Source organism: Pleurodeles waltl, chromosome 10, assembly GCF_031143425.1.
Source record: "Pleurodeles waltl isolate 20211129_DDA chromosome 10, aPleWal1.hap1.20221129, whole genome shotgun sequence".
In the NCBI taxonomy this organism is placed as follows: domain Eukaryota; kingdom Metazoa; phylum Chordata; class Amphibia; order Caudata; family Salamandridae; genus Pleurodeles; species Pleurodeles waltl.
This window is the reverse complement of record NC_090449.1, coordinates 856,855,859-856,882,209: the sequence shown is the minus strand read 5'-3', so window position 1 is coordinate 856,882,209 and position 26,351 is coordinate 856,855,859. Positions and strand designations below refer to the sequence as shown.

General features: G+C 43.7%; 1 protein-coding gene across 2 annotated transcripts in view; it reads right to left on the bottom strand.

The window, feature by feature from the left end:
• The window catches only part of CFAP69 (cilia and flagella associated protein 69), a 340,683-nt gene that overhangs the window by 188,219 nt on the left and 126,113 nt on the right, over positions 1 to 26,351 (bottom strand). For both annotated transcript variants that reach the window (XM_069211560.1, XM_069211561.1), the window contains 3 exons: positions 12,189 to 12,312; positions 10,895 to 10,943; positions 983 to 1,104 (listed from right to left, as the gene is read on the bottom strand). In XM_069211560.1, coding sequence (XP_069067661.1) covers positions 983 to 1,104; positions 10,895 to 10,943; positions 12,189 to 12,312 — 295 coding nt within the window. The remainder of the gene's footprint in view (positions 1 to 982; positions 1,105 to 10,894; positions 10,944 to 12,188; positions 12,313 to 26,351) is intronic.

Here is a 26,351-nt window from a genome sequence, read left to right as displayed (position 1 = left end):
GCAGGGTTAATTTTACTCATCAACCATTTTATATATGTACTTTGACCTCTATAGCCATACTCATTTATATACATGACACTTATTAATCACATAAATATGATTTTGTGGACATAGTTTGCCTAATCTTTAACTATATACATTACTATATGTGGTGTAATTAGTACAAAGGTCCACGGTCGTTCTCGAAAAATACTGACAAAGCCTTAGTTATCATCTCGAACCCTTTCTTTGCAACAATTGCGTTTTGCCATAACAAAAATCCTTATGCTGAGAGTTCACTATCTCCTCTTTGATATATTTGGAACACCTGCCATTCCCACTATGCAGCTCAACAAACATCCTCATACAAGGGAATTAAAACCCATGTAAAATTGAGATGAAAAAAACTTAGATTGTGCATGAAATGTACAAGCCATGCTTGCAAAAGCTGGAATTTTTTCCCCTTTCATTTGAAAGTGGATTTGGGGATATGCAAGGTATACCAGAATAATTTGTAGAATTCTACGACTATCAGTTTTCCAGCATTACATCACTAGATTTATTCTTATGAATATTACACCAGGTGGAAAGTCTGCGTGAAGAAAATCAAGCGATAATGCACATAGGCATTTGTTTGTTTTCTCTCTACAGGAAAAACATTTTCTATCTGAGGAAATCCCTTTCCTACAAACCATGACATATAAAGTTGAACACTACGGTTTCTAACTTGAAAGGCACCTACTCCTACCTTTAACAGGAATAGCTTTACGGGTTTTTCCAGCATGCACAATTGCCCACACAATGTTTAGGTGTTCACTTTATTATTTCTGCACCCACAATTTACACATCGCAGTGTTAGACACAAGGGTGAAAACACCGGTGAACCGAGATTTACACTAGTGACTTTAAAAACTGGTTGATGTATTTAAGTTCACATAGTTCCTAGAACACCATTGAAACTACGTAATATAAAGTAAACATGGTAAAATGCGTTTTACTGTACCTGCACACAAGGCAGATCCCTAGATAGGATCACAAGCATGTTGAACAACAGTTTTTTCATCTCAAAGTCCTCATTGGTGTAGGAGAGTTTTATTGCTCGAACTAAAGGGTTGTGGCTTTTAACTGTAAAAAATGAGAGCAGAGTCATTCCAGTGCAAATGTAATATAAACTCAGTTTCATTGTTGTGCAGATTCACTGATTTTAACTGAGGGAATCCTTCAATTTAAAACCTCTGAGTAAGTAAATCCCTCTTAACAAGCGACCTTTACGCAGACGTCTAGGTTCATGGCGGACTTGATTGTCTTCTGCAAAGACTGTTGCTTGTACGTTGTATCTGGGGCGAGGTTTAAAACTCGAAGGACACGATTCACAAACAGGCTCCACACTCATTCTCATTGCGGAGATCCAGCCAGGAGCGCGGAGATTCCGCTGCCACTGTGGGGGCTCTTTGTGAATCGGGCTTAAAGAGTTCAAGACAGGGAGGTAATGGAGACCCAAATTATGCGACAGGACTCACTAAAGTATACAGCACAAATGAGCAAATTGATTGTGCTGCATAATGCAATACATTCTGTGACAGTATCGTTTTCCTATTTTGACATTGAAACACACATTTAACACTGTTCGAGCAAACATTTTGCCTCATAAGTGTAACAATTGAATACAGCGATCTGCATGTGAAAGGAGAACAGTTACACTTTACAAAAGGTGCATCGCTACCCTGAGGCACATATGTTTTTTTTTAGCAACCTTTGTTCTGTTTCAGCTAGAATCAATTATTTTTGTGAAATTTGCAAATTGTGCAACGTTTGATGCAGTATATGGCAAGTGTGATAAATCTTTTATTAGAGAAAAAAAGCCACAACCGCAGGTTGGAATAATTTAAATAGCTCTCGGCATACTTTGTTAACAAGACAAAAACTAAATTGCAAACTCCAGACCATCAAGAGTTAGAATCCCCACTGATAGCCGATAGCTAGAACACAAGTCCATGGGTGGGAGACAAATGAATTTCATTGTACCAGAGGAGCCCAGCTGCATGTCTATTCATACCATACTTTCTGGGAGTCAGTTCCTTTTAGTGGCCAACATTATGGGGAAGCATGCATAATAAAAGACAAAGGATGACCAATTATTGCACTCTTGCCACATTCCATAACCTAGATCTTGTATAATGCCCCCTAATGTTATGCAGGTCACTGGTATTACAACTGGTGATCCCTCTGAATTGTAAAACGTGCATATTTTTTAGGCTCACCTGAGACAGCGCATGCACGGTTGCTTGCAAAACATTTTGTTTACTTACACCACTGGTTGGCTTTATCATCACTCCCGTTTCCTTGCTTCCCTTTGGTCAGTGATTACCAGCTTCACTTCCTCTTTGTGTGTTTGTCCCTCCTCTTGAGCATGGCCCAAGTACTGCTTCCTTGCCCAGTGTGCTTCCACTGCTCGCTCTTTCGGAGCTAAATTATTTCTTTTAGTTGCAGTACTGCATAAAAGTGCAAGTGTTTGCACGTCGTCTCCTCCCCTAAACTGCTCTACATTGTTGCCTGCTCCCTCCTGTCCGGTTGCTTGCCCCTTCCCACGTTGTTCTTCCCCTGTCCCACCCGTTCCCACCCATGTTCCTGCTTACATGATACATTACAAACCACCCTATTCAGCATTGTTTGCTCCCTTTATCCCTCCCAAATTGTTGCTTGCTTGGCCCTTCCCTTCTGGCCCCCTCCCGCGTTGTTGCTTTCTTGCCCTGCCACTTCCACCCCGTGCGTTGTTGCTTGCTTGCTTGACCGGTCTCACTCACATTGTAGCTGCTTGCTCTGCCCCTCCAGAGTTATTATTGCTTGTCCATATCCCTCACACTCCCCTCAAACGCTTTGTTTTGCTTGCCCCATTCCTCTGACACCCCTACTGTGCTATTATTGCTTGCCCCATCACTCCCACCCCTCTCCCGCATTATAGCTGCTTGCTCCTGTCCATTCCACCCCTCTCCTGTTACTGCTTCATGCCCCTGTTACTCCCAAACCTGGCATTGTTGCATGTCCCCTTGCTAGTTGTGCTTGCCCCTGCCCTCTCCGCCAGAAAAAAAGCTGCTATGATGCGATCACGGCTGCCCATGTCATAGTACCTTTAATTGTTTTTCTAACCTTCAGCCATACTGCTGTACAACATGGCTAAAATACATTGACAAAGTCAATAGATCTTGCGTAAGCAAGACATTGGTTTTGCCAATATTTGTTACTGAAATTCTTTGCATTTTATTTACACATTCACTGTAACAGTGAGCTGAGCTCAAAACAAACCAAATCTCAAAAAACACAGCTACAATGCTCAGGTACCCCTTGCACGGGACAGTGCATGAGGTTTTAATCAAGCTGTCAGTATTTTGCCCGAATTACTTGAAGTTCAGTTAATTCACTTTGGAATATTGTAAACGTTCATCGGCTGTACACAAATTGGATACATGTTCTCTGTCTCAGCCATTAGGCAGACAGTTCATTAAGGCATTTATGAATACATGAGGTGGTACTACCTACTAAATACAAGTGTAAAGAGGCCACCATCTTTTCTGTTTGTACCAAGTGTATTCAATATTCTACGAATAATAGCATTTTTGATGTTTTGGGGGCAATTCACAAAAGCATGTAAGATTTTGTTAAATAGCACTTCAGGAGCACTATTGTATGTAAGCATGAATTCTTTTGTGGATTGACCATTCACTCATTCCTAAAAGCCCGCCTGTTCTTGGTGAACCTCACAGACAGTTTTTGTGACATGTATTTCAAATTTACGTTGATGTCTGGCCCTAGTGTAAATTGAAGCACACACCTACCTTTGACCCACAAACAGCAAAATCAATTAAATTTAATAAATCGGGGTTCAGTAAGTGGCGTCTGTGATGCCAACAAAAGTGGTGGTATTTTGTGCCAGAAAGAGATCTGTTGGACTGTAGGAACCACCTCTTACTCTCTCATAAAAAAAAAACAAAAAAAAAAAAACAAGCGTTGGCAAAACCATTAGAGTGGCCTTTAACCACAGAAAGCTGTGTATTTTATCTAAGTGTTGACAAACCAAATTGCAGTCCCAGCTGACAGTAGGTGGGAAAGAGAAAGAAGGGTAGAATATTGGTGGGTACTGTGAAAGTCGGGCACCGAAGAGGCTAAAGTGAGAACTGCAAGCAGTCTGCTGCTGGGATTGGAACATGCAATGATAACGGGTTCATGTTAAAAGAAATGGGCAATACGCTATAACAGATGCTTCGTAAAAGAGATCCTGGAAATTATTCATCAATTAAAGCTGTGTTTGCTATATATATACTTAAAAGTTTGCTTACATTATTCGCGAGGCTGTGGCTTTTAGGGAGCAAGACTTTGCATTCTTAGAGTACATGCCACCAGATCAAAAACGTTTCTCTGAGTTTCTAAGCGAACTTTGCTTCAGAATAATCCCTTCTATGTGAACAGACAGCCCACGCCTGCTTTCTGGGGGATAAGGAAAAAGTGCCTGAGATCAGAAGTGTACTGGAAGAAGTGTGAGGGAGTTGCTAGGTCTCACTTAAAAAATACATTGGCAAAGATATTTGCTTCACAACCATATCTGTAATGAGAGGAGACACTAGCTCAAGACCCCTAACAGGGAACTGCACAACTTTGAATGCAGATATGCACAAGCACACAGGCAAAATGCTGTCCCTCACAGTGAACCGAGCCAATGACAATGGCTAGAGTGGGCTGAACCACCCCATCCTGTGCACAGTATTGGGCAGAAGCAAAATTGATGTGAATTACATCTGAGCAGACCAATGGATGAAGACCAAAGACCACTGATCTAAAGACCCTCCGTGTATTCATCTACATATGTGTTTTTATTTATGAATTTTTGATAAAACACGAGTCTGGTGACACAGCTAAAACTGTCTCTAGCCCAGACCGAAAAAAATCATTTGTATTTAGTTGCGATTTTACTGGCCTGCACGCAATGAACATTAAACATAGCTGAATGCATTACGACACATACATTCCTGGTGGGTTTACAAAACAAAATTTCTCTGCAGCTCTATTCCATCACATAGCATACACATAGCGGTTAACATCATAAGGAGTAGGCTATTGCTATCAACAGGAGCATGGACAGGAGTGGAAGAACGGTGGAGGTAGGCAAAGAATAGAAGTAGGCCAAAAGATGTACACATTTATTGCACTGCATCGACACTTCCAGTTTACGAATACAATGGAAACATTATTCAGGCGTATTACTACACCCAATAGCATTACAGTAAAGAGAAACTACTGCTGCGGGCAGATCTTTTCACCCAACAATGTCTGAAGGGGGTGTTACATCGACCAATGGCTGAAGGAGGTAACCCAAAGCTACTCTGCACTTTTTTTACTCATTATATGAGCTCTGACATACAGCTGAAGCGGGGTCTGTCACAATCCAAAACACAGTTTGTTCCATCACATGCCAAAACTGGATCAAATGGGATACAATGAAACGTGTATGCAGGCGCTGATTCACGAATATCTTTTAAAAAGTAACAAATCTTGAGTATTATAGTTTTCCCCAAACATCTGAGCAGACTGAAGACTGAGATTCATAAAAATTGTTAGCAATAGGCATGGAAGTCCAAGAAATTCACAGCATGACGTGTACCTGAAACGCTTCAACGTTGTATTGAAGGAATACATAATTTTCTCTGCCGTGTTAGAGCAAACATACATAGTATAATAAACCAGACATAAAAGCTATTGCTAATACTAAATCGTGTGGGATGTAGTTCTTTTTGAAGGTATGTATTTTCTTCCTGAAACCACATTTGCGGCAGCGTATGAAATACTTCACGCTGATCAGCCCTCGGTTTACAGGAATCGGATGAGCACAGGTCTGCCTTCTCAGAAAGCCACCATTCACATGAGTTTGAATCAACAAACAGGCCGTCTCCTCGGCTCGGATTTCAAAGGAGGCTTTCTGTGAGCAATCCGCATGTGTCTGCCTCACTTACTTGACTGATTCACAAGACAGAAACAGACTCCCTACCTCAGTACCTTACAGCACTCGAAGTTTTAGTTGCTTTTTACTGTGAAATAAGCACATATAATTGTGAAGAATGCATGTGTGTTTTGTACTTGAAAGACAAGAACGTAGTTTACAAATGGAACACATTTTCCTCCCCTCTTCTACTTTTGTGGTCTTTCCTTTTGGCCTCTTTTTCATGAATTACATCCCTTAACTATCTTCTCCCTTTTTCAGGTACACGTTTGAGCTCATGGCAGGTGCCTTGGCTGACTCAGGTGAGCAAAGATAATCAGTACCTCACCCCTCCCCCCGCAAAGCCAGGGTTGTTTTAAGGGCTATTAATCGCATTTCATGCTGTACGGAGGATTTTCATAGCGCACAAATTTCACAATGTGCAGCAGTGACGAGTCGACATAGGAAGGGCCATCCTTTTTTATATGCTTTGTGTGCTTTTGCTTTGATACGCTAATTTGGAGAATCATTTCTATCAATGGTCTTAAATGGTGGACAAGGATTGTCAATTTAACAGTTATTCGAGGATTCAACCATATTTTCTTTTAGAACTGTGAAGCTTTATCTGTAAGGCTTCTATATGTGTTTTAGCTTCCTTTACCTAATTTAACATCATAAAATCCTTTAAAATGTAATTAGAATTACAAAAGACTCTTAATACCCTAATATCAGTCAATAAACATCAATACAATCAATGCCATTCATCCAAGTAGCCTTGTAATCATCTTTCTGTGCTGCTCAGCATCCTTTAACAGGTACATTGACTAGTCTCTTATTGAGTGATAGGCTAACTGCGTTAGAGAGCTAAGATGGTGGGCAAACTTTATCGGAGCTCCGCTACGAAGCCCCGATTATCCTTCAATTGTCCAAAAAGAAGAGAAGGTAGCTGTGGTAGAGCCAATACGCACTTACTCTTTGTAAAAAAATAAAATAATGCAGGTAAGTATTCTTTGTCTGCTCAACAGGTAGGAGACCCCATGCTACCCAAGTAGTGTAAGAAGCATTGTGAGAGAAACCCCCACACCCACATAGATATACATGCAATCCTAGAGCAGAGACAGGTATTTTAAATAGTTTTTTGAGACATGATTTGCCAAATTAGTAGTCATAGTCCATTAAGGAAATTAAGTTGTTTAATCCACACAGAACAGGAAGCCAACACGTGTTTCATCCTTTGACAACTTTTTCAAGGCTCTGAAAACATAATTTAAGTCCACAAAAGCTCAACTTCAAGAAAGCAAAATAGGCAAAGTATATTATACACCATATCAGCAGAAAAACACCTCCTGAAATAAGACAGTCTGTAGCCCAATGTATTAAAGGCAGCTCTCAAGACAGAAAAGCCCTGATAAGTCCCCCGCATATCTGTTCTTTAGCCAGTAAACAGCTCTACATTAACGGTATGGGTGCACCCCCAAAGACCCACATTGCCTCTGCAATCTTTATAACCTATCATTGGTCACGGAGAAAATCAATATAAAAGATTCATGGATAATTGAGTAATATGCTAACTGCGATTTTGAGCTATTATGTACACTGTTTACTAAACTGCAGTTATTTTGTTTTTTACATACACTGAGCAACAAACTGCTACGAGAAGATTTTAGAGCTTCGACGAGCATACTTTGTGTCAGCGCTATGAAAACGTTACAAAATAGTCAACATAATACAAGATATGGGCACGCATTGGACTGCATCCTGCCTCCCTAAGGGCGATGTAGCAGTTCTGTTCCCTAGTCTCTTTCCTTTATAAAAGAAGGCTCGGGAGCGCTGCTTGCAAAATCTGTTATTGTGCGGTCTACATACTTTTTTTTTTTAGGGTCTAGCCTGCGTCGCATGCGCTCACGCATGCGTATCGCTAGCGAGGCGCTTTAGGTATTAGGAAAGGGCTCGGTGCCCCGTCAATGTCACGTCAGTGTCTTTCATTGGCAAGTTGGCTTGCCTGTTAGAATCCGCTTCCTTTGATTAGTGGAAGGCACGCATACGTCATGCCTTTTCCGGTGGTTAGCCCTCCTCGAGCGCAGCGACCAAGTACAGAAAACATGGGAGGCTCGCTGTTTTCCATCAGGTTTGTGGACTACTTTTTCTCTATTTTCGCAGGGCGTTCTTGCTGGGCAGAAGTCGAGCACTTTGCATAAAATCGACCTTGTTACACAGTTAATTGCACTTTTGCCGGTTACGTGCATAATTGCACTTTTGCTGATAGGTGTGAACTGTAGCAGCGCGATCATGCTGTTTTTTTCTTTTAATGCAAGAAAAATCCGGTTGGGAGTTTATAACTGTGAATAGCTGTAACTCCGATAAATGCGAGACCCTAGTGCATTGCAAATGCTTGTTACTTTTTTTTTATTTTCAAAAGTAACACAACCAACAGCAGTTACAGTGGCATACATATTGCTCCGTTTAGCATGGCTATAGTCCTATTAACAACACAGCATCTTTTAGAAACATATTCCATGAACTACCCATATCAGAGAGCAAGTTCAACACTACATTTTTATCCAGCTCATTCCCCTGACGTCAGGGCCACTCATTCTAGTCCCTCTTTAACATGTCCCACCTCCCAACCATTCAGAGTCGTTATCACTCTCAGAAGAATCCTCTTCCATTCATAGATTGCGAAATGATTTGCACACGGTCCTCCAAGCCTCCACATCACCCGTCATTCGTTCATCCCTCCTGCTTTTCCTTATATGCTCTTCCTCAGCTAATGCCCATTCCGCGGGCCACATACTTTGACCTTCTGAGTTAAGGCATAACATAAGTGGCTATGATAGCTTGAGGTGTTGGGGGATTAACCTCTGTTTTTTAGGGCGCATTTATTTACATTTTTATGTATGTTTTTATAGGCATTGGCCTTTACTAAAAGAAGGTGGCTTCTCCCTGTGCCGCACGCTTTTTGAAAGACCTGCTTTTTGGGTGACATAATCTTTAAATAAGGTATGGAAGGATTTTCCTCCTCCCTAATGAACTATCATTACCACAAGGGGTGCTTTCAGAAGATGCATATAGTTACATTCTGGTTGTTTTTTTTGAATAGCTGATGCCCTAAACTGATAATCACTTTTAGCAGTCTTATAGTGGGTATATTGGGGTGCTTCCGTGTTTATTTAGAGAAGGTAATGACAAACATTTTAACTGCAGTTAGTACATATGTGCAAATCTGGTGTTAGAAGTGTTTTTATAGCTGGAACAGGAGTATTGCCCATAGCCCATATGCGTTCAAGTATGAAGTTAAAATACTTTTTTGTCATATGGAATGTTATGGTGATTTATGACCCCTCTCCCTTTAATTTGTTCTTGGATGATTTTGTGCACGTTATAGCATTTTATTATTTAAGGCCCTTGAAGTTCACTGGGCTCTTTATTAGAGGCTATTTTGGCTTTTATGTTTTTATTGCACTGTATTGCTATTTGTGCAAAAAATGTGCAATTAATGTATTTATGTCTATGTTATATAATGTCTTGCTTTATGTTTGTTTTTAGGCAATATTATTGGCCAGCCTTGTCGTCATATGTTGAATTATATACTTATGTTATAAAACATTTTCATGTCCTGATGAGGATGCTTTCAAGAATTCTACTCCATTGAAACATCACGACGAGCATTAAGGCTCATTTTTTGGCAACTTTGGGTTTTAAAATAACAAAGGAAAATATGTATTCAACACCAATTGCCGTGTGATTGAAAGAGCCTGGCATTTAAATGTATATTTCATTGTATTCAATTCAATAAAATTGTATATATTTGTCCTTTTGTCCATATTGTGTTTGGCGTGTTACTTTATGTTATGAAATGCATGTAGTTATACGTTATTGGATATTATATTTTTGTTTATTTCTGTGTCGTTTTATATGTCTTTTAGATTTTTACACATTTTTTGCACAAAGTTTGTAGCATTAAGCATTATAGTAACCAGGGGAAGCGTTCTGTGGTTATAGTTGCCCTCATGTCTATTTATCTGATGGTGTTGGGGGAGGGTAATCAGAACAAAGCAACAAGACAAATTTAGTGCCTGGTTCCTGTGGGTATTGGCAATGCATGGTCGATTCTTTGCTGCTCTGGATCATGGCTCCTTAGCAGGTGCCGCGCGCTCTCTGCCTCAGGCACCTCTCTCCTCTCCCTCCTGCGTCATGAGTTGCTACAGTGCTGTTACAGTTCCCGGGATAGACACTGGCGACCCAGCTCAATGCAGCATACAATTGTGCTCCCACACACCAAACGTCGGGCACAAAGGGGCACTCTGTTCACTGGTGCAAGGTAGGGGAGCCAGCACCTGCGCACAGCGTCAGCTGAAAGCAGCCATCTTGGTCGGCTCCTAGCTCCAAATACATAAACCGATTTTCCTTCAGTAAAACACAAAAAACTGGTATTTTTTTTAAAATTAAAAATCAGCTTCTTTGCAAGTTTGGGAGGACTTACAAATCATTGTCCCTCCCAAATTTGAACGACATAAAAAATTCATTTTCTCCTTCTCCTACCACTAAACAATATCTCCACTCTTGTGGTATGCTTAATAACTCTGTTAGTAACTAGAAGCAAGTGTATTTGGGAATAACCTGTAAGGTTTCCTCTAGACTTTTCCAATTTAGATACACAGGTAAGAAAACAGCTTTCCAGTAACTAGTTTTCAGCAAAGATCACCAACAACACTTCTCACTATGCATGTTCTAAGCTTTGGCATAACGAACCTTGAGGCGGCCCCCCAGCAAAGTACATACAGGGGCACCCTCCGAACTCACTCAGGAGCTCTCTGGCCAGGGTAATGAGCTCAGGGGGCCCCTTGGAGCTCAGCACAGCGAGGGGCTCCCGCACAGGGGGGCCTTGGGGACCTTAGTAACATCACTGGTTCTTAGTTTACGAGATTTAACGTTCAAGAGTCTTACCTTCAGAAAATGTGGCATACAGAATCAGCTCCTTAGCAAATCCACTTTCCTAAAATATAAATTTCACATTTTACATAGCTGAAATGTTTATATTAAAATAATCATATAACAATTACATTTTAATGGGTAACATGCATGTTACTTTATAAGGTTGATTCAATTCATAGCTTCAAATCTTACCCAAGCTGTTTCTTGATTGCTATAATGTGCCATAATGCCCCTCTGTGAGTACTTTTCTTAACCCACAAATGCAAAATTTGCCAAAAATTATCCAAGACGAAGTGTGTGTAAACAATAATGCCAATTTAAATCTGTCAAAATCGAAATCAGTTTTACAGCTTTCCTGGTTGTAAACACAATGTCTTGCACTCTCTCAACATTTCTAACATAAAAGCCCTCTTCAGTTCGGAATTTGGAAAATTTGGGAAAATACATTAACTTCATAAAAAACAGATGGTCAGAACTCTCAAAATGGACAACCCTTGAATTTAATAAGGAACAGAAGATCAGCTACAATGGACTCTTAGTTTTTCGAATTACAATGCTGCTCTCGTCTGACGTCCCCATCCCCCACCTGCTTACACTACAATTTAAGTTTACAGAATGATGAGACTGTTCTTTTACAGGTGTCAATATTCTCTCAAGCTACTTGAGTTGCCAAGATACAACATACCAGGAGATGCAGTGTAGTACTTTTTTTTTGGTCTTCTGCTATCAATCCTTCACACTTGCCACCAATGCGATGGAGAGGAGAAAGGTAACATGTAAAAAGTACAAGCCTGTCACCTCACTCGTTTAGGCAGCTAGTCATGATCTTTCAACAATCATTCTGGCTGTTGTTAAGCATGAAAAACACAAAAAAACATGGAAAAAAATAAACAAACTGCACAAGACTTGGAGACCCAGAGTCACATGGTAGGTGCATTTTCATCCTCTTCATCTTCAGTACACATTTCCAATCATTTTCAATCATTAAATCTAGTCAAGCTGACAGGTGGAATGCTGCAATGATTCTAGCAGAACATTGCTGAGGAAATGCCTTCTTCTAATTTAGTAATTGGCTCTTGAATATGTATCTACACATCGGCCACAATTTTGGCGGAAATCCTATCTTTTGTGTTCAGCACGTCTCAACAGATAGTATCTAGCAAATAGATTGCATTGTGTATAGCAAATAATAAGTATCCACGCCTAGACTAGATGCAGGCACATGCGGAGCTGGGATCATCATTGGTCAACATGTACATTTCTTTAGATATGTCAATATCTTTAACATATTAAGCCTGTTACTTACAATCATCGCTGTGCCAGGGTTTTCAGCAATAAGTGTAGCTATCACAAGAAGGTCATTCCTTAGCTGATGGTCAAAATGGCGGTATCCATTTTTCAGCAGTTTTCCAAAAGCTCCTTTTAAAGCACTACAAAAACATCAGAAAGAATAGAGTTTTATACTTTTGTCAGTTTAAGTATTGAAGAGTAAGTGAAAGCCTCATTAACTGCAGATCTAGCCATTAATTGAAGATTTTTTAAAACGTCTCTTACCTTCTCAATCTCTGTAGCTTTTTCTCTACTCCTAGTCTGTCTAGCTAAACTACATGAATCCGTGGGTTTATTGATCATCTTTCACCTCCACATATTTCTCTTCTCTCTGAAGCACTTCTTGGTTAAAAATTGTATTTCTCATATAAGAATTACATAATTCAAAGATATTACACAACAAGCTTAGACACTTTTCAATATGACTTCTGCCTTTTGATTGTAGTACATTTGGCGTTGCTATTCATATGCATTTTTATTGCCATTTTAAGTTAGCCAGACTGCGCTTGAAGTATCAGACTTTGATGGGTAGTGTTTAACAACCGGTCTGTGCACTGACAGCAACTTTAAACCATGACCATTGATTTCACTGGGGGATGCAGGTTGCACCACATTTCTACAAATATATAGGGGGTGATTCTCACCCTGGCGGGCGGCGGAGGCTGCCCGCCAGAGTTCCCCCCTCCAAAATACCGCTCCGCGGTCGAAAGACCGCTGAGGGTATTTTGTGATTTGCACTGGGCTGGCGGGCGACCGCCAAAAGGCCGCCCGCCAGCCCAGTGCAAATCATCCTTCCCACGTGGACGCCGGCTCAGAATTGAGCCGGCGGAGTGGGAAGGTGCGACGGGTGCAGTGGCACCCCTCGCGTATTTCAGTGTCTGCAAGGCAGACACTGAAATACAAAGTGGGGCCCTCTTACGGGGGCCCCTGCAGTGCCCATGCCATTGGCATGGGCACTGCAGGGGCCCCACGACACCCCATACCGCCATCCTGTTCCTGGCGGGCGAACCGCCAGGAACAGGATGGCGGTATGGGGTGTCAGAATCCCCCATGGCGGCGCATGGGGGATTCCCAGGGCAGCGGAAAACCGGCGGGAGACCGCCGGTTTTCCCTTTCTGGCCGCGGCTGAACCGCCGCGGTCAGAATACCCTGTGGAGCACCGCCAGCCTGTTGGCGGTGCTCCCTCCAACCCTGGCCCGGCGGTCCATGACCGCCGGGGTCAGAATGACCCCCATAGTGCCACTGTTTTGAGCTAGTTTGTGCATTTTAATGTTATATCTCTGACCCTGAGTTGCCCATTGGCAACTGGTGACAGCTGCACTCTACCCACACAGCTGGTTACTGGTATGGATCAGACACCAGTATAAACTGATTGATGGGTTGATGATGGTCTCAGCTAATTTTGATGCAAAACGTCTACTAGCTATTCACCATTGTCAGAAGGTTTTCTGATGGCATTCCATTATAGAGAGCTCCAACAAAGAGAAGAGCGAGTCTCTGTTATTTGTGGGAAGGCAGAGAAAGAGAGATGGCATTACTTTACAAATCTGGCACTCTTTCTGAAAAGTGCCTGTAAATTGCAATCAGAATTCCTGGGCTCTCCACAGCCATCTCCAGCTGCATGTACACATAAACAACAATGGGGCTTTTCCTATCTAGAGCAGAATTTTCTTTTGGTTTTATTAAAGACAAGGAAAAGTATATTATATGCATGTATCTTTAATGTACTGAATCCTGAACAGCAAATGAGTTATGGTGCTACTGTATTATCAGATAACAAGCCTTCAACACCAGCCTTTGCTTCTTGCTTCAGAAGGATGATGACGACAGCGAAATCAGAAAACAATTCTGTACCAGAATGAAGGCCTGAGCCAGGACTACAAATACAGTATGAATTAGGAATCTGAAAGGAGAAAGAAGAACGGAACCATCTGCTAACCAATCTCTTTTATACAAATTATTGACTTGTATAATATCTTTGTACCAGCTCGATCTAATGCCAATATTTTTAGTTTTTCTGGTTCCCAGTCTTCAGCAAAGGAGGGGTCTTGGTTTGTGCAGGAGGGGCCTTGTTTAAATGGTCTCATCTTCCAGGGCTGCAGGGTCCCATAGTGAACTTGGGCTAGAAAGATGGCCTAATTTGAGGCAACCAGGGGACGAATGAGTCTGCTGTCGTTCCTACTTATGAGGAAAGGGATATTACGTGTTTGTTGTAGAAAGGCTACTGAGACAAAGGCTGATTTCTGGACAAGACAAATGGAATGAGGGTGACAAACCTGTGAAAGAACACTGCAAAATGCATAAGGCAACCTGTGCACGGTCTCATGTTTAGGGGAAACAAAGTAATATAGCCCCGAATTGTCCAGAGAATAAGGTGGTTTTGAGTAGGTATTTACTTGCCTGAGAAGACTGACAAGAGAGTCTGAAGGTGAGTCCATCAGACTAGCCTCTTTTACCTTGCCACCTCTTTGAAAGAAGTTCAGTGTGTTAGAAACTTGGGCCCTCATTACAACCCGGGCGGTCGGCGGAGAAGCGGCGGTCTTACTGCCAACAGGCTGGCGGTCAAAAGTTTGGAATTATGAACTTGGCGGTTACCGCCATGGTCATCCGCCACTTCTCCGATCCGACCACTGGGCTGGAGACCTGGGTCTCCAGCCCGGCGGTCCTCACTATACCGCCAGCGGAATCATGACCCGGCTGACCGCCATGGATTTAATGGGGTTTGGAACCGCCATGAAATCCATGGCGGTGAGCACTATCAGTGCCAGGGAATTCCTTCCCTGGCACTGATAGGGGTCTCCCCCACCCCCACCCCCACCCCGAGTCCTTCCCCTAAACCCCCCACCACCCCTGCCACCCCAAAGGTGGCAGGACCCCCCTCCCCACCCCTACCCCCAACATTACATTACACATTCACACCCGACACGCACGCAGGCACCACCAACACACATACCCGCACACACATCAACATACATGCCAACAGCCACACACACAGTCATACGCACACACCCACATTCAGACATACACGCACACATCCATACAGACATACATCCAGACAGACACGCACTCATTTCCAAACACACAACACCCCTGCATGCATACACACACGCACAGCTCCAGGCACGCACACAACACACAACACCCCCCCAGCCCCCTCCCCTAACGGACGATCAACTTACCTGGTCCGTTGATCCTCCGGGAGGGGACGGGATCCATGGGGGCTGCTCCGCCACCACCACACAGTCAACAGAACACCACCACGCCGAATCACAGAACGTGATTCGGTGGGCGGTGTTCTGTTGACGTGGCGGTGGAGGTGGAGCAACTTCCATTTCCCCGCCGCCCGCCAGTATGGCTGCTGGCGGCTCTCCGTCCGAAAAAGGACAGAGGGCTGCTAGCAGTCATAATACGCCGAGCGGAAAACCGCCACCACTGGCGGTCTTCAGCACGGCGGTCCCTCAGCGGTCTTGTCAAAAGACCGCCGAGGTCGAAATGACCCCCATAGTCTCTAGTTGGCAGAAGTATGCTCACTGTCCAAGTAGGGACTACAATCCTAGTCACAGTAAGTCACAGCACAACCTAAATTATCCTGTGCTCACCCTCTGGTAGCTTGGCACAGAGCAGACAGGCTTAAGTTAGAAGGCAATGTGTAAAGTATGTGGGCAATAACTCACACAGTAACACGGTGAAAACAACACAGAAAGACTCCACACAAGGTTAGAAAATTAGATTATGATTTCAAAAATAAAATAAGACCAGAATGACTAATATCTAATGTGTAGAAGTAGAGATATGAATTTTTAAAGCATAAATTCAAAATAGAGCTTATAATCAAATATCGCTTTTATGGGTTAGATTAGGTCACGCTGCACTGTGGCAAAGTCAAAGTTTGGGCCAACCGCATTGGAGTGTGGGCCAGCTACAGGACCCACGCAGGCCTCAGGGAACAAAGTAGATTTCCTAGTCGAAACAGTGAAATGCGTGGTGAGATGTGTCAATGTGTCCCATGCAGTGATGGCCATGCATCAGTTCTGAAGACAAGCGCTGGAGCCGAGATGCATTAGTTTTGAAGTGCGAGGCACTGGGTTTCTCCATGTCGTTGGGGGATGGGTCGATCTCCTTAGACTGCTGTGGCGGAGAAGCACGGTTCCGGTGCGTCGGGCACTGAGGGCAATGCGTTGGTTCGGAGAGCAATGCGCAAATTCTGCTTCCCGCTGCTGAGTCTATGCGCCGGTTCTGCTACAAACAGACAGGAGATGCATTGATTTCCATGGTGCAAGTATCTAAGTCCACTTCCAGTGAACCAGGCAAAGGAGCAGGTGTAGAGACTTTGATATCTCTGAATCTCAAGCAACAGGTGGCAAGCCAACAAGCTCTTGGAGATCACTTGTGGTGCAAGGCAGGGTCCAACTGTTCCTTAGCAGGGTCAGAGAGCAGCAAGGCAGTACAGCAGAAAAGCAGTCCTTTAGGTCACCCGTCCAGCAGTGTAACAGTCCTTGTTGCAGCACAGCAGTTCATCTGACAGAGTGTAGTTGTAGGACCAGAAGTTTCTGATTTGGTGGGGTCAGAGACCCAGTACTTATGACCAGTTGTGTCTCTGAAGTGGGGGAAGACTTCAAAGAAGGGTCTTTGTAGTGCACAGAGGCCCTTTTCTCCCAGCCCTTGCTCCAGACTATCGGTAGGGGGTGATCAGCTGTTTGAGTGGGGACAGGCACTGACTATTCAGGTGTTAGTGTCATCCCCTCCCACCCTTCCTGCCCAGAAAAAGCCATCAGAATGCAGATGAATGCAGATGAGTACTCAGGCACACCAAATCTTCCTGTGTTTGTGACTGTCTAGAGGGAATGCACAAAGTGTAGCTGTCACCCACCCCAGACGTGTATTGGAGACAGGCTGCACGCACACAGAGCTGTAAGAGCAGAGAAATATCACCTTTCTAAAAGTGGCATCTCTAAACTAGTAATGTTAAATTCGACTTTACAAGTAAACAGGATTTATCATTACCATTCCGTAGATATGAAACATGATGCTGCTAGTCCTTTTTAATCAGAAATTACAGCTTAAAAATATACTGAGGAATTCCCAATGTCCTTATGATAGGAGTAGGCCTCACACTACTGAAAAACACATTTGGGAGTTTCTCACTACCAGGACATGTAAATCCTAAAAGTACATGCCCTTCCTTTTAGTTACCTAGCACCCTGCCCTATCGAAGTGGCAGTAAACTCAACTCACAGGCCCTGCAATGGCAGGCCTGAGACATGGTTAAGCGGCATCTAATGTGGATGGCGCAATCAGTGCTGGAGGCCCAAATGAAGCATTTCATTTGCAGGCCCTATGCGCAGGTAGTGCACATGTACTGCAGGTTATTTGGGACTTATAGGTAAATTAAATATGCCAATTGGGTATAAGCCAATATTACCATGTTTAGGTGAGAGAGCACAAACAATTTAGCACTGGTCAGCAGCGTTGAAGTGCGCAGAGTCCTAAAACCAGAAAAACCAAGGTCAGAAAAAAGGAGGGAGGCAGACAAAAAGTTGGGGGAAGACCAATCCAGGTCTAACACAGTGCAAGAGCAGAAAGAAACATTCCAGCAGCCACAAAGGCATGGGTATGAGAAAATGCCCTTGACGCTGCACACTGGGGTACTGCTGTCCAGTGCTCTGTGTATGTCGCCTGACCCCTTAAACATGTAGAAATTGCCTAATCCCTAATTGGCTTATTTTAACTTTTTATTGATGCCATAGTATAGTGTCTAGAAATATATGCATGGCATGAAAAGGTAAATGTCACCTTTGGACTGAAATACATACTGCGCAATCCACTTGTGTGACAAAAAAAACCATGACTTCAAGCCTACCATTGTAGCCTCACTGCTACAGTGTAAAACCTGCTATGCCACCTGTTAAAATAACCCTTTTCACAGGTAAAAATCTCCCCTTTAAATATTAGTAAGTCAGCTGTATGTAATGTTTTTCAGCCACAAGGTATAGTGTATGGTACGTAAAAGTGGGACATGTAGAAAATTAGTGTTACAATGTCCCTAATGTGACAAGATCCTAAAAGCTATTTTCACTGTGGCAGGCCTAGCTGTCCTATGTAGACAATCAGAGTACAAATCAAAGTACTAGTTCTGCTGTCTCGGAAATGAGACCAGCTAGAAAAAAATAAAATAAGTATTTTCAACAATTATACAAAATGTCCCTTTTCACGTCTTGAATTTCCTGCAGGCTAATTTGCGGTAACATTTCAGCTTCTTTCAGCCTGTACAAAGCCACGGAATAGGTGTGAAATGCCTCCAAGAAGTAAACAATAGGCTGACCTGAATGGGCTAAGATGACTATTCTGAAGTCCACAGAATTATCAGAATTGGGGGTGTGGGCATCTAGTTGATACCACGCTGTCAGATCCTGCTTGACAGGTCTCTTGAGCCACATGTAACACCTGGACCACACTTGAAAGGGAGACTACAGGATGCAACGACATTTCTTGTCTATTCACTGCCTACTTGTGAAGGACCCTGCTTTGGCCCTGCCAGACCTCTGTCTCTCTATTTGCTGTGGCTACACAGCCTGCGTCAAACTTGGTTTTTGATGGATATAAAAGGACACCTGTGATTGTCCTATGAGACTCCTATGCACACACACATCTCAGAGCCCAAGTTTAGTGTGGTTGAAGACTTCTGCCGTCTTGAAAATGCACTGGCACATGGAATTTTGGGCCTGTTTCAGTAAGGCAAACAGGAAGTACTTACAAATTGGTTAGGGTTGCCCTAGGAACTTGTACCCCACATTGGTTAGGGAGTGCCCAGGAGCAAACCCACTCACTAGCTGGTGCCAAGCATAAATGTGGCAACCCACAACTCCTTTATCAGAACATTGCTGAACTTGCAAAAGGACAACAGGTGGAATGAACCTACTGCACTTGAAATTTTTGAACTGTGAGAAGGATCTGTGGAGGTTGCATTCCACTTCCCTTAAAATCCAAGGACAGAAAGCTCTCCGAGCATCATAAGGCTTATCCCATTGGGGGTCTCTAGGAACATAAAAAATGTGAAGAGGACATTTCAGTGAAGAATCCCATCTGACAGTGGCAACTGGACTGGACTTTACTGTTGCTGTCTGCTTGACACCCTGTGAGTCTCTAATGTACTTCAGTGATTGTTTGGGGACCAAAGGAAGTTTGAGAAGTTTTTCAAAACTTTTAGCCCAGAGCTTCTGATTAAATTTCAAGCTTGTTCCGCATGGAGAAGAGTTTTCCTCAGAAAAACAACAAAGTCTCTTTTAAGGTTGGGACTAAGAAACGTTTTCGAATTTCCCTACCCCCCCCAGCCCGTGTTGTGGCAAGTCTACTTGCTGTATCCACCATGTGCTTCACTGCCTTAATAGATTTTTCTCTGTTTTTATAAATTGGAGTTTTTTTCCAACTGTTTGCTTCAGTACTAAACCATCTGACTGGACCTAACATGAGAGTAAATGTCACCAGTGATGTATAATTGAAAATGCAGTGCATATTGCCACATGCATTACCAGAACACAAGTGGTGTAGAATAGTGTTCTTCCATTATTACAAATAGATAATTCCAGACTTGCAGTGACACTTCTTTAGCAGTTGATACTGCAACTAAGCCTTCTGAAAGGTGGTCAAAAGAAAAGCGGCATCAATGGGAGAAACCTATGAACTTTTCTCATTTCTATATACACAATGTGGCAGAAACCTAGGAAGTCTGGCATCAACAATACATTATTCTTAGAAGTGTGGGTGATACGTTCTAGTGTTTCAAAGATAAGAAAGGCTTCTTACACAAATTGGAATTTATACTATCTTCACCCTCGGTGAAGTTTATTTTATATTAAATGTTTTACATTAACATAACTTCAATGCATAGACATGCTAATGCTAATGTAAAGAGAAATTATGTTTAAAGAGGTTGAGTTTTTTGTAGCCAATGTAGGTCTGAATTTCAAACTCAGTTGACCTTTTCTGCCATCTCTGCGGCATGTGAACATTTTATTTCTAGGCAAGATGGAGTTCTAATATTGTTGAGTGCAATGTTTCTTTTCCTTCTTTCCCATGTGAACATATTTTTTCTTCCTTTGTGATTATCATAGAATGTTGTTTTAATGAACAGTGCATGCAAGAGACACTTGCAGTGTGCAGACTAGTGCATCTAGTTCATCTATCTTATTTTGTTACAGACAGCATAAGTTTGAAGGATGCAAATAGAAACATGTTTATGAGAAATCTTGAGAACCTACTGATTATGTAATTGTGTCATTTCATTTTAACCTGATTGGACAGTCTTTTTAACAGTCTGTAGTTGGTTAAATGTTATTTTTTGTGCCATCAGAGCAGAGGAAGAGATTATTCTCAGAGAGAGAGGAATCATTTTTTTGTCCTTGTCTTTTTGTGGTGGCCCCATGCTGGTTAGTTCTCTGCTTCGTAAGATTGATTGCATTTGACTGCCAATTAATTGAAGCATATGCATTCTGATTATAAATTGCTGCTAACCCGATTTTTGCCCTCTATAAACCATTAACATTTATAAGTAGTCATGGTTTGATACTAAAATATTCACTCTCCCTTTCGTGGAGCCTAAGGTGCTTCAAATGATATTGGATGTATTGATTTGTTGACCAGACTCAGGTGTGGAGCTCCAAATCCTTAGGGAATAAATACCACTCCCAGTCTATCCAAGAAGTGCTTTATGGGTCCCAAATTTAAATAAAGAAAAACACCAGCAAATCTGGTAGCACAGGATGGTTACCAAATGGGCCTAGATAACTTACAATTCATTCCTGAAATTGTGGGAAGGTTGAGAGCTAAGGTACTTTTGATTTTCATGATTTCTGTCCTTTTTGAGTGCGGGTCCAGCAGTGTCTATTATGGTTTTGTGCTGAATGTGGAATATTTTAATGCTCTTTTATGTTTATTTCTTGTGTTTTTTGTGATTAATGTGCTATTGTTCAGAGATTTAGATTATTGGATTTGTCGAAATCCACAACCCTGGGATAGAGATATAGGTGGTCATTACGACCCTGGCGGATTAATTCCGCCAGGGCCGCGGGACGCGGTGGCACCGCCGACAGGCCGGCGGTGCCCCGCGGGGCATTCTGACCGCCGCGGTCAGAGAAGGGAAACCGGCGGTCTCCCGCCGGTTTCCCGCTGCCCCCAAGGAATCCTCCAAGCCGGCGCAGCTTGCTGCGCCGGCTTGGGGATTCCGACTCCCCCTCCCGCCATCCAGTTCCTGGCGGTTCTCCCGCCGGGAACCGGATGGCGGGAGGGGTAGTCGCGGGGCCCCTGGGGGCCCCTGCAGTGCCCATGCCAACGGCATGGGCACTGCAGGGGCCCCCGTAAGAGGGCCCCAAAATGTATTTCACTGTCTGCATAGCAGACAGTGAAATACGCGACGGGTGCAGTAGCACCCGTCGCACCTTCCCACTCCGCCGGCTCGATTACGAGCCGGCTTCATGGTGGGAAGGTCGTTTTCCCCTGGGCTGGCGGGCGGCCTTTCGGCGGCCGCCCGCCAGCCCAGGGGAAAACTTGGAATACCCTCCGCGGTCTCTGGACCGCGGAGCGGTATTCCTGACGCGCAACATTGACGGGCGGCCTCCGCCGCCCGTCAATGTTGGAATGAGGGCCATAATACTGGTATTTAACTTGTCTGCTGCTGCTGAGACGTTAGACTGCGAGGCACTAAAACCACACCCAGAGACTTATTAACCTTCTTTTGTGTAATTGTACTAAGATTGGTGTTCAGTTGATCCTTTGCACATAGGAGTAGATCACACTAGTCATAGTGGGTTCCAGCTGGTTGAGAACTTGCTTTGTGTGTTTGATAGTACCAGGAGGGTATTATTTCCTATTTCCTTTACAGTGATTGCTGATTCCAATTTCCCTTTAGTTAGAGAAGACCAGGATTGTTGTACTTATTATTTTTTTTTAAATATCTTTATTGCGTTTTGTAAAAACATAGTACAATTCACATATTGATCACAGTCATCTATAAATAGGTATTCAGCTTATCACAGAAAGGAAATTGTGTTGCATGCAATCCCTGGAATGGACCCATTAGGGCAGCCCCTTCTCAGGATATTCGATCTGCCTGTTAGGCTTGCCATTTGTGCTAATGGTTTGGGGGATAGTGACATGAGTGCACAAAGGTTAGCAGAAACATGTGATGTGATAGGCATTCAAGGAGGTTGGTCAAGCGAACCCGGCTCAAGCTTGTCTAAATATATATTACAGTTTGTTAGAGGGTCAATCCATTCCCCCTCGTGCGTAGTCATTTATGGACCACGAGCTCCACAGCTGCTAATCGGCGCATATCCTGCGCCCACGTGAGAGCAGAGGTGCTGTTGGTGACTTCCAAGCCATATTTATACAATGTTTAAGTAAGATTAGCGCCAAATTCTGGAATCACAAAAGGCGCTTATTCTTTTTAGTAATCTGTCCAGTATCGAGTAGGCACCAGAGCGGTTCGAGAAGAAGCAAGCTGTCTGTTACCTCTGTCACCACGGTCAGTCCCCAGTCCCAAAAAGGACATTTCACTGAGCAAGACCACATCATGTAAAAGAAGTCAGCATCATCTGTTTTACATCTCGAGCAGATGCTAGGGCTTCCTGCAAACATCTTGTGAAGCCTATGTGGGGTAAGATATGCATGGTGTAAATAATAAAACTGTATAAGGTGGAACCACACATTTCATGTCACTAGTTTGACTGCCTGTAAACACCAGGTCCACTGTTTGTCTATAAAATCACCAGCCTTGGAGCTGTGCTCTGTCTCTGACTGTGGAGCTCCTCAGCGCATCATACAAGTGTGTGATGTTAATGCTGCTTTCAAAGGAAGCCTTAAAGGAGGTTGCTCGCGATCTGAGCCCCTAGTCTGCCACATCACACCTCGTGAAGCTGAGTATTACTGAAACTGTTCTGGGCCAATCCAGCATCCTGTGCCAAAGTATTGAAGGCACAGAACCTTTCCTCAGACACCACGTCAATCCAAACCTTGACCCCCACTTCCTCCCAATCTCAAATCTCAGGCCTGCCTATTATTGTATGGCCCAAATTGGCAGACTGGGGGCATAGGGAGTGCGACACCACCCCACATTTGTGTGCGTTCTCCATATGTACAACGCTGTTGTCAGAAGCACACTATGCTTAGCACTGGGGGTGGCTGCATCCAGGGGCTCCATCGCCAGGGCAAATAACAGCGGGAAAGTGGACACCCTTTTTGAGTCCCTCTTGCCACTGGGATGGTTGGGAGACTATGTCCCCTGTCTGCACCCAAGCAACTGGGTTAGTGTATAGACTTGCCACCCAGCAGAGAAAAGAAGGTCCAAAATCCATGTGTTGTAGCACTGCCATCTGATACAGCCAACCTAGTGCATAGAACGCTTTCTCGAAGTCCAAAGAAGCGCCCCAACCCTTCGTTCCGGTTCGTTTCGCCCAATCCATAACATGGAAAATGAGTCATAGGTTTATGAAAGTATTGTGGCCAGGAATAAACCTGTTTTGATCTGGGTAAATTAGAGGGGGAATAACCACTGTCACGCCGTTGGCTGTCAATTTCCCCAGCACCTTATAATCAAGGTTGAGGAGGGAGAGGGGCGTATAAGAGTTTACATGTAAGGGGTCCTGACACGGTTTGGGAAGGACCACTATGACCACCTCGTTCATAGAGGGCAGCAGCGTCCCAGCAACCAACGCATCTTCATAATCTCTAAGGAGACAAGGTGCTAATTTAGTACGATAGTGGTCATAAAATTTTATTGGGAACCCGTTGGTACCCAGCACTTTCACTTGGGCTACCTGAGTTATTGCCTCCTGTACTTCCTCTAATGTTATCGGGTCCTCCAGTTACGGCTGTTGTAGCGGGTTAACTGTAGTGGTATGTATTTGTGATAGACAGTAAGTGTAGAAGTATCAGTCACCTGGGACTCCCTATATAACTCCATATAGTATTTCTCAAACTCGCCAATAATGTCTTCCTGGGCATTCACAACCTGTCCCATCGGTAATCAAAGTGCCACAATCTGGTGTTTGGGAGTTTCCGAGCGTAACAACCACACGAGCAGGCAACCCACTTTGTCCCTGTGTTCATGTTGTAATTGAGTGTGTGCTCTATAATTCAAGGTCTAGAGAGCAGTTGGCTATACTCCTTCCTCAAAGAGGAAACAACCGGGTATTGACGATGATCCAATACGCACTTGCGTTCCAATTCACCCAATTGAGCATCTGCGGCTGCCACCTCGGCGCTAAATCCCCTACACACTCCAATGGTCGTTTTCATAAATAACCCACACAATACAACTTTAAACGCATCCCACGCAACCAGTACATTCAATGCCGTCCCATCATTTTCCTGAAAGCAATTACCCAGGGCTTCACCAATCAGTGCACTTAACACCTCATCTGCCAGCACCTCCGTGTGTAACCAGCAGGTGGGGATTCCCCATCTTAGCGACATCAGTAGGGGATTAGGATGAGACAACGTCTTGTCTAAATATTCTGCCCTTACACACTTTAAAATCAATAATGTAGAAACAAAGACCATATCCAGATGAAAATGTAAGATGTGCACTTCCAAATAATGGGAATATTCCTTTTCTGTAGGGTGTAGTGAGCGCCAAACCTCCCCCCACCTGCAAGTCATGCGCCCATGCATTGAGGTGCTATGAGACTGTCCAGGGACGTATCCCTGGAGCGGGGTGGAGGGGGATTGAGGGTGGACCTATCCATTACCAAATCAAGTACCCCGTTATTGTTCCTGCACCACAGCGAGTGTGCCGTCGAGTCCACTAGCAAGGTGGGGTCAGTGTCCCATAATAACCCTGTTGCCCCATGTTTGGGGCATTAACCGCCACCAGTGTGAAGGGTTACCATCCAGCATCCTGTTTACAACCACATAACGACCCTCTGGGTCCTACTGCAGTCTGGGTAACTGTGTAGGACACAGTGGAGGCCACCCAAACCAGCATGTCCCTCGCATAACTAGAAAATGTAGTAATAGACGCCCTGCCCCTCCAACTCCTATTCAGTCTTGTGAGTTACAGCGCTGTCAGATGTGTTTCTTGAAGCCAGGCGAAGTACGTCCCCCCCAGCCCCTTCAGGTATGTATAGATTTTGAATTGTTTAACATATGAGCCCATCCCCCTCACATTTCATGTGATAAAAATATATGTTGGTATTGACACATGTATAAAAGTAAAGAAATGTCTCTCTGTGTCATCTGACTAAACCAGCCGTTCTGTCCCCATACTCATCTTTGTTTCCCAGCCTGAGCTCAAACTCCCTTCCCCGGGCCGTCATACAACGACCGGCCAAGAACCCCACAAAACACAGTCATGGAACATGTGAATAGTCCAGCGGACCATGGGAAATAACACATGGTCACCAGTGCATGATGCATCATATATGTAAATTTTCCCATTCTATGATGCCATGATCTCCATATAGCGTCCACCATCCCACCACCCCGGACACATCTAAGCAGTTCCAATTCACACTACTTCCCCTAGACACTTAAGCTCTGCACAATCATGAAAAAGGACACAGAAATGTAGGTGTCATCCAAAGATATCAGCTGTCGTTGGGGTAACCACAGGGCCCCCTGCAAGGCATCTGGTAGCCATCTAGTGAGGATCCACCCAATGATTGGATATCTGAAGTGTCTGGCAGTCTGATGTCAGCCTCTGTATCGGGAGACCCCCCCCCCGAACCAGAGCACCCACCACTTGCACTCGTTGTTGTGCAGCTTGTATCCTGGGAGGGGCAAGATCGGGTCTTGCAGTTTGGTCAGCATTGAGTCTTCGCTAGCATCCAACCTTCCTCATGTTTCCTGGTGAATGTTCTCCTTTGGACTCCAACCAATCCGAAGCCTCATCAGCAGTTTGAAATAGGAGCGCCTTGTCACAAGTGAGAACCCAGACCTTGGCTGGGAATAACAATGCATACTTGATGCCTATTTGTCGAACTCTCAGTTTCACAATGTAGTTGGAGGCCCGTGGTCTCTGTACTTCTGCCGGGTAATCTGAGAAAAGAGTCACTGACTGGTTTTTGATTTGCCATCGACCCTTCGCTTGAGCGATCTGTAGTATACTGTCACTGACGCGGTAGTTGAACAGTCGCACTACCACAGG